Source organism: Mustela lutreola, chromosome 7 (genome assembly GCF_030435805.1).
Source record: "Mustela lutreola isolate mMusLut2 chromosome 7, mMusLut2.pri, whole genome shotgun sequence".
NCBI lineage: Eukaryota > Metazoa > Chordata > Mammalia > Carnivora > Mustelidae > Mustela > Mustela lutreola.
In genome coordinates, this window is record NC_081296.1 from 126166841 (window position 1) to 126184880 (window position 18040).

General features: G+C 40.5%; 1 protein-coding gene across 9 annotated transcripts in view; it reads right to left on the reverse strand.

Annotated features, from left to right (window-relative positions):
- ZC3H14 (zinc finger CCCH-type containing 14) overlaps positions 1-18040 on the reverse strand; it is a 53378-nt gene that overhangs the window by 4666 nt on the left and 30672 nt on the right. For 2 of the 9 annotated variants that reach the window (XM_059182582.1, XM_059182581.1), the window contains exons 10-12: positions 8950-9024; positions 3944-4103; positions 2941-3173 (exon numbers count right to left, since the gene is read on the reverse strand). The exons of 2 other annotated variants lie outside the window; for them this stretch is intronic. In XM_059182582.1, coding sequence (XP_059038565.1) covers positions 2941-3173; positions 3944-4103; positions 8950-9024 — 468 coding nt within the window. Of the gene's footprint in view, positions 1-2940; positions 3174-3943; positions 4104-8949; positions 9025-14892; positions 15549-18040 lie in introns of those variants that run through there. 5 more of the 9 variants (XM_059182584.1, XM_059182583.1, XM_059182586.1 and 2 more) reach the window with 3 other exon arrangements.

Genomic DNA, 18040 nt, shown 5'->3' on the forward strand with positions numbered 1-18040 from the left:
AAAAGAAAAAGAAAGGAAAAAAAACAAGCATCATGGGTGTTACAAATTAGGATTCACATTCCTAATTATAAAAGCAAATATCACTTCAACCACATTGCTCTAGTCCTCTTGCCTGAGTTCAGGCCAGTTCAAATTTGGCTCTGTAACTTAGCTGAGCTAGAGACTTTGGACAAGTCTCACCTAGTACCTCAACTTCAGTTTCCTTATCAAAGCAAAAAGAAAATAATGTCTTCCTTAGAGTCTTGTAATTGAATGGAAACAAAAATACAAAGTAGGCAACCAATCAAAACGTAACAGGGCAGCAGCTTACTGAGAACTTACTGATCTAGTGACCCAACCTCAGTCCTCATCACAGGAGAACAAGGCACACGTATGCAGTCCTGGATCCCAAACAGGAGGACCATCAAAGGGCTACTATAAAACTATGCCAGAGGCACCTGGGTGGCTCAGTCAGTTAAGTGTCTGCCTTCGGCTCATGTCATGATCCCAGGGTCTGGGGAATCGAGCCCTGCACCAGGTTTCCAGCTTAGTGGGGAGTCTGCTTCTGCCTCTGCCCCTCCCCTCTGCTCATGCTCTCTCAAATAAATAAAATCTTGAAAATAAAATTTTAAAAAACCCACAACTATGTCTAATATATAGCTTTCCATGCTACTTTTAAAATAGTAAATAGCTCCAGGATATAAAGGCATCCTTAGTCTCCAATAAAATCCTTGCATGCAGTTTTCTCCAGTTTTAAGTCTTTCTGATATCCTGCCTGCAGGAAATGTGTCTTACCGTCCTCCTAAAGAACATACTTTAGACTATGATATACACGTGGAAACCCACGCCAAATGAAAGAAGTTAACAGAATACCCAAGAGCAGACTGGCTGGAAAATGAGGTAGTTAGATACTCGTGGGCAGTATTAAAGAAGTTAAATACTTCATAAGGAAACATGATCTTCCTAATGGAAATGTCATATAATCAGAGGTCTTGATTCTGGTTTCCCCCCAACATTATAACCTCATAAGCCATTAAAACTTTTCCTGTTTTAAGTTTTAAGATGAGGCAAATTCACTTTTTATTCCAAGCTATAAACTTGCACTGCCATTCGGGGGGGAGGGAGAGTGCTGTTGTTAGCATCCTTGAAACACTGGACAAAAACTCAGCAAAAGCAATCACCAAGTTTCAAATTCCCTGGATGGAGGGGAAGAGTAAGAAAGACCAGAGCCTCTCTGTGACTGTTATTCAGTCTCTTGGGCCTCACTTACATTCTAACCACTACAAAGCTTCATTCTTGAGCAGCAGCTAAACGCTGAGAGTCCCAGATCAAAGCACTGGCACAGGAGGCTCCCCGCTCATCCGCCTGGCCTCCAGAAGGGCTAAGGCACTTGTGAAACCAAGACAAGAAGTCTAATGTGTTATTTACTGGGGGCACTGCAAGGACATATACACCAATAAAGCCTAATATGGACATCTGCATTTAAACAAAGTAAGACCCTAACTTCTTCTCTCACGTGAGACAAAATATACAGGGTCAGAAATCTGTACTGCATAACTATGGTAATTCTTTTTTTTTTTTTTTTTTAAAGATTTTATTTATTTATTTGACAGAGAGAAATCACAAGTAGATGGAGAGGCAGGCAGAGAGAGAGAGAGAGAGGGAAGCAGGCTCTCTGCTGAGCAGGGAGCCCGATGCGGGACTCGAACCCAGGACTCTGAGATCATGACCTAAGCCGAAGGCAGCGGCTTAACCCACTGAGCCACCCAGGCACCCAATTATGGTAATTCTTAACCACCTCGGTTACCATTTAAAAATTTTTTCTTCCTTTTTATAGGGTCAGACTTCCAATTCCCTCCACCAACCCAAACTAGGACATTTGGGGATGCCTGGGTGGCTCAGTGGGTCAAGCCTCTGCCTTCGGCTCAGGTCATGATCACAGGGTCCTGGGATCAAGCCCTGCATCGGGCTCTCTGCTCAGCAGGGAACCTGCTTCCCCCCACTCCGCCTGCCTCTCTGCCTATTTGTGATCTGTCAAATAAAAATCTTAAAAAACAAAACAACACCAAAAAAACCTAGGACATTACATTATTAACTCAGCCTAAAAGTATTCAGCTCAACAGCAGTATCTCCTCACTCACTCATGATCTCCCTCTAAAGGCTATTATCTTTTTAGGACCTGAAAAAGGTACTGACTGCATCTTCATGTCTCTGCCAAGACTGACTTGGAAAAATACCAAAACGCATTTTCTTTTGATACTATTCTTTTTCAAATTTTAATAATTGTCTCCCCTCCCAATGAAGGTGTTTTTCAACATTTTACAAGGTACAAGGAACATGACTACCATTCTCTTGTCACAAATGAAAAGGTCCAGCAGTATGTGCACCTGACAGTAGGTCTGGGGAGAGAACGATCCATCTGCCTAAAAGCAGGCTGTTATCTGAGGAGTTCATCTCGTTCCTACTAAATACTATTAATTAATTTAAACATAAGGCTTTGCTAAACTTCCAAGCAGTATCTTGATAGATTAGGTGAGAAACTCCTTTTAAGGGAATTTCAAAGAGGTATGAACAGAATCAAAATGCAAATTCATTTTTCTGCCAATTATAAGAGACTATTACTGTTACAACAAAAGGAAAGTAACAAGTGTAGTTTCTAAAGGGAGAAAGGAAGCAAGGTATGAAGAACGACGGCTGAGCCTTTCATAAGCACGGTTCCGAGGTACTTTGGCTCTCGGGGCTAAAGCCGACCGTAGCACGGGAGCCGGGAGCCCATACAGAACACACGCACGACAGTCTCACATGAACTCATTTTGTCTGAGAGAAGAAAAAAGGCCGCTACTGAATTATGAGAAAGAGCAAGGCCTCTACCCAGAATGCATCCCAGGTAGAGAGACCGGGCCCAGATTCCCTGCACAATGACAGCACCCTAGAAAGGGAAAATCTGAGCTCTCAACACACCATTTGGAAAGCTACCATCTGGGTCATCGAGCTGCCTGCTCGTCAAGTGCAAGTGCTGTGGGTGGAGGAGACCTCTGAGTCCCTTGTTTGAGGCTGCAGTTTGGTTTACAGGTTTCACTCCTTCAAAGCACATGTCCTCCTCTTGATCTGACATGTATCCTGGGGGGCTGGGGACACCATCCAGCGTCACTATAAACTTGGGACTTGCAGGTTTATCTGGTTGTACAAGATCTCTGCCAGACAGATAGAAAATACCATAGAATTAGGGAAACAAACACAAAACGCTGAGCCTCCTACAGTGCTCTTCAGCAGAACTATCGCTCCCTTACTTGGTGGTGGTCTCTTCAGTAGGAAAAAACCAAACACACAAACTCGGTAGGCCTTCCAGGAATGGCCTGCTTGGCTCCCGCCAACACACCACGGCGATGGCCAGCTGCTGTGGCGGCATCACCAGTGACCCTCCAGGCTGCACTAAGGACAATCTCCCCTCCACCCTGAACATCATCATCCACTGGACCTCCATAGGGTCACATGGAAATAAACTGGAAAATCCGCATCTACGCTCAGATCACATAGCCAGCAGTTCCGTATTTACACTGATTTTATTATCGGTACATCTGTTCCTTCATAGAATATTTAGTCCATTTTCTAAGGGAGGCATCACCCCAACCCAATCTGCTAATTCTCTGCGCAGAGATTTCCTGATGTGATCACGTGACTTTTAAATTTCATTTCCTGAATGTGCTTTAAGGAAAGAATCTTATTTACAAAGCTAAATCATACATGGACTTCTTTGCAAGTTAACGGATTTCTGAACAAGAAAGAGGAACTGGAATTTCTGAAAACTGAATGGGCTTACTATTTATGCATGGCCTAGCGACTGACCCAATAAAAGCACTCTGCACTGGGGGCAAGGCCGGGAGGAGGGGAGCTGGGAACGAACGGTTAAGCTGCGCTATCTCATCAACACAAAAAAGCTACACAAGAAAAAGAAACCATCTACCGTGTCTGCATAAGGTGTCCTGAAAGTACCCGAAGGGTATCTGCAGTCTTCATCCCCGACTCTTGGTTTGGTGCCACTACTATTTCCTCAGACAGCTTTGGCTTCTTCAGAATAAATGATCTTGTGTCTGCATGGACCATGGATTCCATGTCATAGTAATCTGAGCCAAAAAAATTGGCCATAAATGTTTACTTCTGAATAGACCTTGCATTCCCAACATCACACATGTGAGAAGAACGTCAACCTTTTATATATTTTGTAATATTTTCAAAGGAAAATCACAATAGTTCTACCCAGGAATAGCGCTGCAATTCTGTGCCAAACACCTTTTCAAAAAGTATTCCTTTCCTCATAACAGCCCATTACATAAGCCTTCTAATCAATACTCCCTGCCTACAGTACAGAACGGTTTTTTTTTTTTTTTTTTTTTAAAGATTTTATTTATTTATTTGACAGAGAGAAATCACAAGTAGTCGGAGAGGCAGGCAGAGAGAGAGAGAGGGAAGCAGGCTCCCCACTGAGCAGAGAGCCCGACGCGGGACTCGATCCCAGGACCCTGAGATCATGACCTGAGCCGAAGGCAGCGGCTTAACCCACTGAGCCACCCAGGCGCCCCAGAACGGTTTTTATGTGAGACATCTAATGGGATATGAACAATATAAACTTACTCTAAGTACAACAGTATCTTCTAAAATTATAAACAAAACCCCTCATATTCCCTCAAACCATGATACTGAGGCTGCTTAAAAATTTTTCTCAAAATTTTCTTTTGTTCATTTTGCACAGTACCACTGAGAGAGAACACATTCTGACGAAAACAATTCATCAGGTGTAATTTCTGTCTGGTTGTACCGAGAAGACTGTATTGGAAAGGAATTAAGATAAATGGGCATTTTAAAAAAAATACAGCAAAGCAAACAATGACCTTCAGGGCAAAAGGCCACAGTTCATGCCATCTCTAATATGCTTCTTAACCCTATTTCATAAAATATGCCAAGAGCCCAGACTGGAGACAGCTGACCTATCGATATATGCCATCAACTGACAAGTTAATGAGTTGCACTTCTCTTAAGGTTAATAGGCAAATAAGAGATGAAAATCCACAGGATGTCCATTCATGTTCATTCAACTGAACAAATCCAAAACCTGAGAACTGAACACTGAGCTGGGTACAAAGAAGAAAAAAGTAGAAAGGTAGGTGTGCAAACAATTTCAAAACAGCACACCCAAAAAGCTAATCCTAAGAGAGTAAGTACAAGGTTTTGGCAAGAATACAGGAAACCACTCCAGCTGAGCAATCAAGACAAAGGCTACAGACGAAGGACAATTGAAGATGTTGAAGTAAATGAGCAGGAGTAACCAGAGCGGGGAGCGAGGAGCCAGACAATCAACAGAGCGTTGCAGGCAAAGAAAACCGCATGGAAAAAGGCAAAGGCTTTCATGAGACACAAGGAATCTAAGACCTGCTGAGACACAAGGAATCTAAGACCTGCTGAGAAATGTGGTGTGGCTGAGGGCTGTGGCCGGGGTGGGGTGAGTGGCAGGGAAGGCCGAGGCATAAAGGATCTTGTATGTGTGTCAATGGCTTTGGATTCTGATCTAGAAGTGTTCAAGAATCGTGAGAGGTTTCTAAGGAGGGAAATGATACAATCAAACTGGTTTTTAGAACAGGCAGAATTAAGAATGGACTGTAGTCCGAGAACTCAATTACCAGGCAGTTGCCCAGAGGAGACAGTGAGGCTCCAAATTAAGATTCTCAACTGTGCCCTCCTGGAACCCACACACAAGGGAGAGAAGATACACTGCACACACCTCAGCAGCACCAGCACCTCACAGCAGCTGCATGTCCAAGTCCCAGCCTAGGAATGAGGCTGAGCATGCCGTCCCCTGTGAGGGCCGGAGAGCATGAAGACGCAGATGGAGCAGAGCGGTAGATGAGAAAGCGGACACAGGAGAGAGAGGACAGGAGAAAGAACAGACTTAAAACGGGGCAGGATAAATTTCAATTTTATATTTATTTAGTCTGAAGTCTTTGTGGGGCTCTCAGATGTTTAGAAGTTGAAATGAGAGAGAAATAAGAGAAGCGCTGAAGGTAAAAGAAGTGTTCCATCAAAGCACATATATAGCGCTGCCACGTCTCACGAGGAGCCTGAAAAGGATACTTCCCTCCTCTGACCAACATGCAACTCGCTGTTCTTCAGTGACTCTCAGAGGGCTCCCAGCTAGCAAAGGTAGACTCGACAATTTAGTCCAAGGCTGCTGCCCTCCTTCTTACCATCCAGCCCTTTACGAGGCAAAGCAGTTCTACCAGTTTGTATCTTGGGAGAATATAAAAAGATGAAAATAATGCTAAGGGTAGGACACACGATGAAATGATCATTTTAAGCGTTAATAGAGGAGGAGAGGAGATGATACAGGAGAATGACATGGAATTACAGAAGAGACATCATGAAGTCCTGGAAGCCAAACAAAGACTTAAGAAAACATGGGAACGACATGTCATATGCTATAGAGTTTAGCAAAGTGGGCACTGAAAACAGCTTTTCATTCCACTAAGCCACTAGTCACCTCTGCAAGATTTACGTTATCACCTGGGTCAAAGAGAAGCAGACAGATGTGAGAGTTAGTGACATCTTCTGGGTACAGACCACAGGCTGAATCCATGCATTTGGTTTCCTCCTAAAACCCCACTAAAATGTCAACAAAGGGTTAATTTATTGGAAGATAAACTCACAAAGAAAATAACTGTTTAAGAGCAGACATCCAGATTTTGAAAGTGAAAAACTAATATTTTCAAAAGCCAAGTCTTAAGCCAATAATGAAGTAATTCAATGTGGATCCGAAGATTCTCCAAAGGCTGGGTAACCAACCGGCAGCACAGGGGACCTTGGAAAAAAGGGGAAGTCAAGGCCGAACCAGGTGTGTTCAAGTGTCCATTCCAGAAGCAATTATGTCTTCTTAAACTCAGAATCTGTTTTCTTCATTTCTGATCCCTATCACACCCATTCCCCAACCTATCTATATTCAAGTCTTTTGGAATAACTGGGAGACATGCTTTCCCATTGGTCAATGTTGGAGAGGCCTACAAATGAAGCATCATGGTCTTTGACAGAATAGTGCTACAACAAAACAAGCTAAATGTATACTATTAAAATTTTTAAAAGCATTTAGATTTCCTGATAACCCTTTGACTATTTTCTCCCTTGGAGAAAAGTGGAGCTTAAGACTCCTGAAACGGTCAAAACAGAGAGTCTTTGGAACAAGGAATGCCAGCCACACAGAAAGAAGTACCATTTTGAAAACAGGGAGGCGGTCTTAAGCAAACATCACATGGTAACTGAAGTTGAAGTGCCTCCCCCACCCCCTTTTCCTCACCTAGCTCCCAGAACACTGGCAGCCAATCCACTACTTTGAAAGATCTTTCTTTGGAGAAGCGAACCACTGCAAGAGGAAAAGCCTAAAGACAGTAACCTCCGGGTGCTCCTGTATTAGACAAGAAAAATGCCTTTCCATTGTAGAATCTATATTCAAATGTGAAGTCAAAAGCCCACCACCCTGACTAATGAACCCAGAATGCCAATTAGCTTTCCCACTCATAAATATAAGATAATCAAGGATCCTCAGACACCTGAGGAAAACCTATCACAAAAGACAGCAACTGAAACAAACAACTTGGAGAAAATAAGACTAAGAAGGGAGGGGAAAAAATACCCCAAAATATCTTTAATATCCTCAGAGAAGTAACAGAGCGTTGCATACATATGAAACAAAGTCAGTATGTGAAAAATAAAAGGAATATGCAGAAACAAGAAGGCTCTCACAAATAAAAACCATCACAAGAGGTAAGCCAAGAATGCAGTACCTCATAAGCCTCATAGAACTAGATGCTTCAAACTGTACATGCACCATGGAAAAAAAGAAAAGTTAAAGAAACAAAAAAAGAATGTGCAAGTCCCAATAAAATGGATACAACATACACTGAACCTAGCTGCCAAACATTTTGAAATACCCTAATGTGGGAAGCAGAATGGAATGTGGAGAGATGACAGGGCAAAATCAAGGATGGAGAGTATCTAACACTTTGACAGAAGAAAGGAGAAGCCAGGAGAGAGGCAAAGACTGAAACTACAGGAGTGTGGGGCTACTCCAGTATTCAACAACTGGGGAGGATCTGGTGTCTAGGCGGAACCCTGAGAGAGGACAAGTTCCTCTTTCTGAGACAGAGCTAGGTGGGGTAAGGGGATATACCTACTGACTCTGGAGGCCTGACCAAAGGAGTAGAAGAGCCACAGGGAGGGGTCAAGGCACCAGAAATTCCAACAACGGGTAGGGATAGGGGAAACAGAAAAAGAGGTTTCCAAATTTAAGATTGCAGGTATCAAATGACTCCCTTCATGTAGGCAACGAACATTTACTGGGGACTGTACATGCATCTGGCAGAGGCTGGGCACTGGAGAATGTGGAGAATGCAGAGATAAGTAAGGCAATCACCCCCTGTCCTGAAGTAGGCCCTGGCATATATGTCTAGGCTGGGCAAAGTTGGGGGGGGGGGGGAGGCAAAAAATTAAGCTACGGGGGCTCTAAGAACAACATGTTCTTGGTGTGGCCCTGGTAAGGAGATTCTAAAGTGAAATAAGTGAGAATAAGGCTGAACAGACAACAGGACAGTAAAGCAGGGCAAAACATTGTAAAGTAGGGTAGAAAGGAGAGAGGGTAGGGATTTGAGTTGTCTCTAAAGCAGGGGAGTGACAGCCAGAAAATTCCAGAGACTCAGGTGAAACGGCACCAAAGCAAGAAAGTTTTTGAATGAGACGAAAAATACAAACACCATAAAACATGAAGAAAATGCAGATCTTGTTTCCTGGCCCTAAAATATTTTTCACAGTCTAAATATAGCATCTTAGGGCAGGATCTAAGATATACAAGATACATTAAATGAAGTGTAAGAAATGGAAACAGCAACTGAAAAATGCTAGATTACAACGAAATTTAAGATTATTACCAACCTTGACTGATCTGTAGAGTTTCTGCCATTACTGGGTCAATTTGCAGTCGGGATAACAACTGCCTCTGTTGAGTTCCTAGAATAACAGATTTTAAAACTTTACTAAACTTAAAATTAACAATCCCAGCATGTGTGTTTCCCAAATATGAAGCCTGAAATAATCTTTATGGGTTTTTAACTTAAAAATAATTTATTAGCTTCAACAATGCAATTTAATAATACTTATAGACCAAAGGTCTGTAAGAGAAAAACCTATACTCCAAGTTAAACCAAAAACGGCAATGCAGGGCATTCCTAGTTCTCCCTTTGTCTGGAAGCTAGTTTTCCTGGACTGGAACAAAGCCTGGGAATAAAGGTAAAAGGCTGGAAAAACCAGGAGGTGGTGCTGCGTGGACCCAGAGCTTGAGCCATAACTGACGGGTGACAGCCAAGTGCAGTATCAAAATGAGAAAACTCTCCCTTCATCATCTGGCCGCGCACCATTACAACTCATCCCCAACCCTAGAATTGCAAAGCGAAACACAGCGGAGTTATCTGATCATAGAATTCCCAAAAGACAAACTATAAGCTTAGATAGACAAAGAAAATAATAAATAAGTATGACATTTAAAAGGTCTGGAGTCTAGGTCCTACATGAGCAAGAAAACAATCATCTGGGTGGTTGAGTTGGTTATGCATCTGCCTTTGGCTCAGGTCATGATCCCAACATTCTAGAATCAAGCCCTACACTGGGCTCCCTGCTCAGCAGGGAGTCTGCTTCTCCCCCTGTCTGTGTTCTCTCACTTACTGTCAAATAAATAAGTAAAATCTTAAAAAGAAAATAATCTGAATCTCCTGTAAGATATTCGCTAGAGTATTTATGATGTCTTTAAAAAGTTCATAACTTCCTCAGTTACACTACAAATTAAAACAAAACAGTGACACAGAACTGATCTTCTCTATCTTCAATATGAAGGCTGAGAGGATGTCGTATTTCTCCAAACATCCCCTCCTCCACAGTGCTTAGGAGGTATTAGGTACTCACTTGCAGATTTATTTATTTAAGATTTTACTGGGGGGTTGGGGGAAGCAAGAGAGAGAGAACATAAGCAGGAAGAAGGGGCAAAGGGAGAGGGAGAAGGAGGCTCCCTGCCTGACCTGAAGACAGATGCTTAACGGACTGAGCCACCCAAGCACCCCTCACTTGCAGATTTAAAAAAAGTGTTATCAAAAACAAAATTAAGTCCTATCAACAATGCATTAAAATAATTATTCACCATGATCAAGTGGCATTTATTCCACAGATACAATGATGATTCAATATCCGAAAATCAATCAACATGGCACACCAAATTAACAAAATAAAAGGCTAAGTAAGAACTGCGAATTCTTGATGGTTCATTCGTTAAGCGTCTGCCTTCAGCTTAGGTCATGATTTCAGGGTCCTGGGATTGAGGCCCACACTGGGCTTCCTGCTTATCTCTCTCCCACTGCCTCTGCTTGTGTTCCCTCTCTCTCTGTGTCTGTCAAATAAATAAATAAAATCTTTGTAAAAAGAAAAAATGAGGATTCTTTCGATACACGCAGAAAGAGCATTTGACAAAATTCAACACCCATTTAAACTCTCAATAAAGCGGGTTTAGAGGGAACATACCTCAACATAACATAAGACACATATAATAAAACCACAGCTAACATCATACTCATAACATCGTAAGATCAGGAACAAGACAAGGATGTTCATTCTCGCCACCTTTATTCAATATAGTACTGGAAGTCCCAGCCACAGCACCCAGACAAGAAATAAAAGGCATCCAAATTGGAAAGGAAATTAAGAAACAGAAAAAACCAAAACAACAACAACAACAAAACCCCCCAGAGATGACATATATACGCAAAACCCCTAAAGACTCCACCAAAAAACTATCAGAAGAAATGAATTCAGTCAAGTTGCTGGAAGGACACAAAATTGAAACATAGAAATATGTTGTGTATAGAAATACACAAATAACCAAGTAGCAGAAACAGAAATTAAGAAAAGGAGATAAAAGAAACTGGAGAGGACACAAATAAATGAAAAGATACAACATGCTCATGGACTGGAAAAAATAATACTGTTAAAACGTGCATATTAACCGAATAACCTATGATAAAAAAAAAAGGCATGAGGGACGCCTGGCTGGGTGTGTAGGAAGAGCATGTAACTCTGAATCTTGGGGTTGTGGATTCAAGCTCCATTTTGGGTATTAGGACTACTTAAAAAAATAAGAACTTTAAAAGAAAGGCAGGAATCTACAGCAGGAGAGAGTCTCTTTGATAAATGGTATTGAGAATATGGACAGCTACATGAGAGAATTAATTAAACTGGACCATTTTCTCACACCATATGCAAAAATAAACTCAAAATGAATTAATGTAATGTAAAATTTAAGACCTGAAATCATAAAACTCCTCAACAAATACCAGTATTTCTCTAAATTAGTCAACTTAGGCAAGAACAACAAAAGGAAAGCAACTGGGTCTATATCAAACTAAAATAACTTCTGCATAGTGAAGGAAACCATCAATACAATAAATAGGTAACTTACTGAATGGAGGGAGATATTTCCAAATGATATATCCAATAAGGAATTAATATTCAAAATATAGAAAGAACTCATAAAATACTAAAAAACAAAACAAAAAAAAAACAAAAAAACAAACACAATCAGATCTAAAATGGGCAGAGGGGGTGCCTAGGTCGCTAAGTTGGTTAAGTGTCTTGACTGTGACTCGGGTTAGGATCTTTCTGTTCATCCCTCTCCCGCTGCCCCCCCCCCAACCTCATGCAAGCTCACGTGCACACACACACTCTCAAATAGATATAATCTTGGGGGGAAAAAAGGGGAAGAGCAAAGGACTTGAAAAATTCGACATTTCTGAAGATTTTACTTATTTACTTAAGAGAGCAAGAGAGAGCGCACACTGCAAGTAGTGGGTAAAAACAGAGGAGAAGCACTGGAGCAGGGGGAGGAAGGAGGAAAGAATCTCAAGCAGACTCCCCACTCTCCTCATGCTGGGCACAGAACCTGACTCAGGGCTTGACCCTAACTGAGATCATGACCTGAGCCAAAACGAAGAGTCGGATGCTTAACTGACTGAGCCACCCAGGCACCTCACTGACATTTTTTAAAAGAGAATGAGATAGCTAACACATGAAAAAATGTTCAGTATTTTTTATTCATCAAAAAATTCAAATTAACGGCCTTGGGTGGCTCAGTCGATAAAGTGTCTGACTTCAGCTTAGGTCATGATTTTGTAGTCTTGGGATAAAGCTCCAGGTAAGGCTTCCTGCTCAGCAGGAAGGCTAAAGCTCCTTTCCCCTCTGGCCCTTCCCCAACTTATGCTTGCGCTTGCTCGCTCTCAAATAAATATTTTTTAAACTGCAAATTACCATAATGAGGTATCACTTCACACCTGTAAAAATGGCTAGTATCCCTAATACAAAAAAAAAAAAAAAAAAACAAGTCTTGGCAAGAATTTTAATTAAGTCTTTCTTAACAAGAAAAGGGAACTCTTATGCACTGTTTTTGGGAACATAAGTTGATGTAGCCACCTGGAAAACAATAAGGAAGTTACTAAAAAAATTAAAATAGAAATACCATAGGATCCAGTAATTCCACTTCTGGGTATTTGCTCCAAGAAAATTAAAACACAAATTTTAAAAGATATACACACCCTTATGTCTACTATGGCATTAATTATAATAACCAAGATACAGAAGCAATATCAGTGTGCACTGAGAGATGAATAAAGATATGATACACACAAGGAATATTACTCAACCATAAAAAGAATGAAATCTTGCCATTTGCAACAACACAGATCAACTTAGAGGCAGGGTACTATGCTACCATGAAAGAAGAGAAAAACAAGTATCATGTTATTTCTACTGATATGTGGCATCTAAAACATAATAAAAATGAACACAAGACAAAAACAGACTCAAAAATACAGAGAACTAGTGGTTGCAGTGGAGAGGAGCAAATAGATTAAGAGAACTAAGAGGAACAAACTTCTGGTTATAGTCAGAGATGTACAGCACAGAGAATGTAGTAAAATATTTTAATAACTTCATATGGGGGGAGCGCCTGGGTAGCTCAGTCCATGATCCCAGGGTCCTAGGACCAAGCCCTGCATCAGGGTCTCTGCTCAGAAAGAGTCCTGCTTCTCCCTTTCCCACTCACCCTTATGTTCCCTCTTGCTATCTCTGTCAAATAAATAAATAAAATCTTTAAAAATAATTACTTTGTATGGTAACAGATGGTAAACTATACTTAGCGTGAGAACTTCATAATGTGTATATAAATGTTGAATAACTATACACACCTGAAACTAATGTAATACTGTCACCTACACTTCAGTTTAGAATAAACTTTTAAAAAGTAGGGACACCTCAGCACAGTCGGTTAAATCTCCAACTCTTGGTTTCAGCTCATTATCTCAGGGTCATGGGATCAAGCCCCAAATCAGGCTTTGCACTCAGTGCAGAGTCGGCTTGGGATTCTCTCTGTCCCTCTCCTGCAATCTCGCTCTCCAAAATAAATCTTTTAAAAAAATCTTAAAAATTAAAACAAAAGTGGTATGGTACAGTGCAGAAAGGGATGTGACTGATAGGGTTCCAAATACTGAAATGTTAGTAGGATGCCAGAATACTAATTTTTAGTGTACTTATTACTAGCAGTTCCATGAGAACAGCCTTTGCTCACTCAGTACATTAGCTGGCAATCAAATGCCATGTTTCATTAAAAGGGGTTTTTCAACTTTATTTTTAAAATTTTAATTTTAAGTAATCTCTACATACAATGTGGGGCTAAACATATGACCCCCAAATCTAGAGTCACATGCTTAACCAACTGAGCCAACCAAGGTACCTGGGGTTTTCAATTTTAAATGCTCAATTCAAAATTCTATCAATTATTTTCTTTTAAAATATGTTATATTGGGGTGCCTGGGTGGCTCAGTGGGTTAAAGCCTCTGCCTTCGGCTCAGGTCATGATCCCAGGGTCCTGGGATCGAGCCCCACATCGGGCTCTCTGCTCGGCGGGGAGCCTGCTTCTCCTTCTTTATCTCTTTGTCTGCCTCTCTGCCTACTTGTGATCTGTCTGTCAAATAAATAAAATCCTTAAAAAAATAAAAAGATAAAAAAAATACATTACTCTTAAATGGTATGTCAAAAGAGGTAAATCCTTGCAAAATTATCGTGGTAAAAACACAGTAAATCCCAATGAACTGATCTGAAATGCAGGAGTCATTTGGTCAGGTTGTACTCCTGTAAGACAGCTTGGAAAACTAACACATATTAGGATTACTGGAAGAAGCTCTTTTTTTTTTTTTTTTTTTTTTTTTTTTTTTTTTTTTTTAAAGATTTTATTTATTTATTTGACAGAGAGAGATCACAAGTAGGCAGAGAGGCAGGCAGAGAGAGAGAGAGGAGGAAGCAGGCTCCCTGCCGAGAGAGAGAGCCCGATGCGGGACTCGATCCCAGGACCCTGAGATCATGACCTGAGCCGAAGGCAGTGGCTTAACCCACTGAGCCACCCAGGCGCCCCTGGAAGAAGCTCTTTCAATTCTAATACTACAATAGGTCTCTTTAATACAATGAATAATGAAAGAATTACACATTTTAAAAATACTTGGACGAAACAGATACATGAAAGAGGACCATTCTCTCCCATTTCAAGTTTTGCTTCTCTTTGTTCACCTCTCCCTTTAAAACATAATTTTAAAGAGATCCACTAAAGAGAATTATGGTAATTTCTAAGCTTCTAAGTTAATCACGTGGACTCCAAATTTGTCATTAGAGATACATCAGAAATTCAGGTTTTGTGACTTGCTGCCTCCATATGTGAACTAATCAAGTCACATAAAAAGACACAGATCCAAGGGTGAGTTACCTAGAAGATATCAAATACTAAACATTTACCTTTCTCAATGTTTCTAAGGAAGCCAATTATTTTTACATCAGTAGTCCTTGACTGTGATTCAAAATCTACTTCTTCTTGAAGATCTTCGAACTGTTTATTGCACTCAGATGTTGATGTTGAACATTCATTCATTTTAACCTCCAAAGATGAAATTTTTGCTTCATTCTGTGACACTCTAACATTTAGATCAAAAAGATTTGCTTCTACTGTCAAAATTGCGGCTTTCATTCCCTTAATTTCATTGATATCAGTTGATATTTTCCTTAAAAGATGGGAAATATTGTCTAGCTCATTCAGTGAACAAGAACTTGTTACAGAACCTAAGTCAATTGGCCCAGGTGAGAAGAAAATCGGTAAAGATGGTGATGGAAACCTTGAAGACATTTTCTCAAAATTCTCTCTCCCTCTTAATATTTCGTAACTTTTCCTTCACAGCCCATTAAATTGTCTCATCAAAAATAAAAACAGTGATTAAGGCTTCTAATTTAAAAAGTATTAAGAGTTAGTAACATTTTAAAACCTACAACTAAAAAGATAGGATTGTACATTTCTGGAGTCAGAACGCAAACTAAATTTGAAAATGCTAATCAAGCCAGACCAATGTTCTCTTTGCTACAACTAAGAAGCCTTAATTAATATGAAGCCCCCTATATCCTGTAAGTCCTACTTAATGCTCCTCTCCAAACAATAAACCCTATTATTGCATAAGAAATAATTCTGGCTTCTGATTGGCTGAAAGCAGACAAGTGGACACAAAGAATTTTCTATTATTTACCTCACATGACAAGAAGCACTGAAGATCTGAAGTAAAAATTAATAAAATGAAATTAAGTACCTTATACCTGGATATGATGTGAAATTTAATGGACTTTTTGTCCCTTCATCTATTAAACCATAATTTTCAGGCTTTAATTATTTTTAAATTGTTTTATCTAGAACCCAGAGTTTCATTTACCCTTGAAAATAGTATACAGCTGTTATTTAGCACTTCCTTTTTAGGGGAAGGGTAGGGGGATAACTGGACCCACAATCTCAGACAAATCTCTTTTAAAATGCATGGAAATAATGCAATTCTGCTGCATGGATACGGTATGTTAGGAATTTACAGATAAGAGAAATGAGGACTTGACCTTGTTCAGTGATAGACTATTATTAGGTAAGTGATTTTCTCCACAGTGAGAGTTATCTTTTAATTTTTAGAGTATACTCTGAAACACCAAATTTTTAATTTAATGTCCTATTTATCTTTATTTTTTTTTTAATTTTTAAAAAATTTTATTTACTTGACATAGGACAGAGCACAAGAGAGGAATCACAAGTAAAAGGAGTGGGAGAGGGAGTAGCAGGCTTCCCGCTGAGCAGGGAACCTGATGTGGGACTCATCCCAGGATCCCGGGATCATGACCTGAGCCAAAACCAGATACCCAAGGACTGAGCAACGCAGGCACCCCTAAATTATCTTTTTCTTTGGATGCTTGTGCTTTTGGTCTCATAATCTGAGAAACCATTGCCTAATGCAAGCTCATTTAGGTTTACACCTATTTCTTCCCTAAGAGTTTTATGAAATTAGCTCTTACACATAAGCCTTTGATCCATTTTTTAGTTTATGTAAAGTGAGGGTCCAAGGGGTGCCTGGGTGGCTCAGTGGGTTAAAGCCTCTGCCTTCGGCTCAGGTCATGGTCCCAGGGTCCTGGGATCGAGCCCCACATCGGGCTCTCTGCTCAGCGGGAAGCCTGCTTCCTCCTCTCTCTGCCTGCCTCTCTGCCTCCTTGGGATCTCTGTCTGTCAAATAAATAAATAAAATATTTAAAAAAAAAAAAAAAAAGTGAGGGTCCAACTTCATTCTCTGCATGTGGATATTCAGTTGTCCAATGCTTTTTGCTGAAAAGCCAATCTATTCCCCACTGAACTGTCTTGGCAACCTTACTGAAAACCAACTTAATCAGGGCACCTCGGTGGCTCAGTCGTTAAGCGTCTGCCTTTGGCTTGGTTATGATCCCAGGGTCCTGGGACTGAGACCCGCATCAGGCTCCTTGCTCTGAGGGAAGCCTTACGTTTCCCTCTCCCACTCTCCCTGCTTGTGTTCTCTCTCTCGCTGTGTCTCTCACTGTCAAATAAATAAATAAAATGTAAAAAAAAAAAAACAACAAAACTTATGATAAACGTGTTGGTTTATTTCCAGATGCTCAATTTGATTTTACAGATCTGTCTGTATATCCTTATGCTAGTACCAGTCAATTATAGCTTTGTAGGAAGTTTTGCAGTTAGAAAATTTAAGTCCTCTAATTTTCTTTTTCAGTGGTTTTGGCTATTCCAGGTCCTTTTCATTTCTATATGTATCTTAGGATCACTTTGCCAATTTCTGTGAAAGCCCCAGAAGGATTTCAACATGGACTGAGTTGAACTCATAAATCAATTTGGAGAGGACCACCATCTTTTTTATCTTTTTAAATATTTTTTTTTATTTGAGAGAGAGAGATCACAAGTAGGCAGAGAAGCAGGCAGAGGGGTAAGGGGAAGTAGCCCCCTGTCGCTGAGCAGAGAGCCCAATGCAGGGCTCAATCCCAGGACCCCGGGATCATGACCTGAGCCAAAGGTAGAGGCTTAACCCACTAAGACACCCAGCTGCCCCAAAGAGCACCATCTTAACAATATTAAAGTCTTCCAGTTCATGAATTTTCATGAAAGGTCTCTTTCCATGGCTTTAGTTAAAGAAAGGTCATTTTTACTTTGGTTTACTAGCTGCAAAAAAGCTGCAAAGTATAAGCATGTAAGATGGTGGACATGACTCCCAACAGCCCTACAGAAGAATTCTTATAATGAAGTGTAGCCTTTGGTTTCCCAGTTAAATAGATGTTTATAGTAACAGGAAAAAGAAAAACTGCTGAAACTTACAAAAGAATCTTTATTCACTACTCCACTGTATCTATAAATTTAACCTGATTTTTTAAGATCTTCAGAAAAAAATATTTTTCAAAATTTACAAGGCTTTGGATTCATATAGAATTAAGAGCCCTAGCTGCCAGACAAGACATCTACAGCATAAACCATGAGAAGGAGCAGCACATCCTCAGCCAAAAGCCACCTGAAAACCAGCGGGTTCACTAGAGGGCAGCAAACAACACATCAAAGAGAAAAGCAGGACTG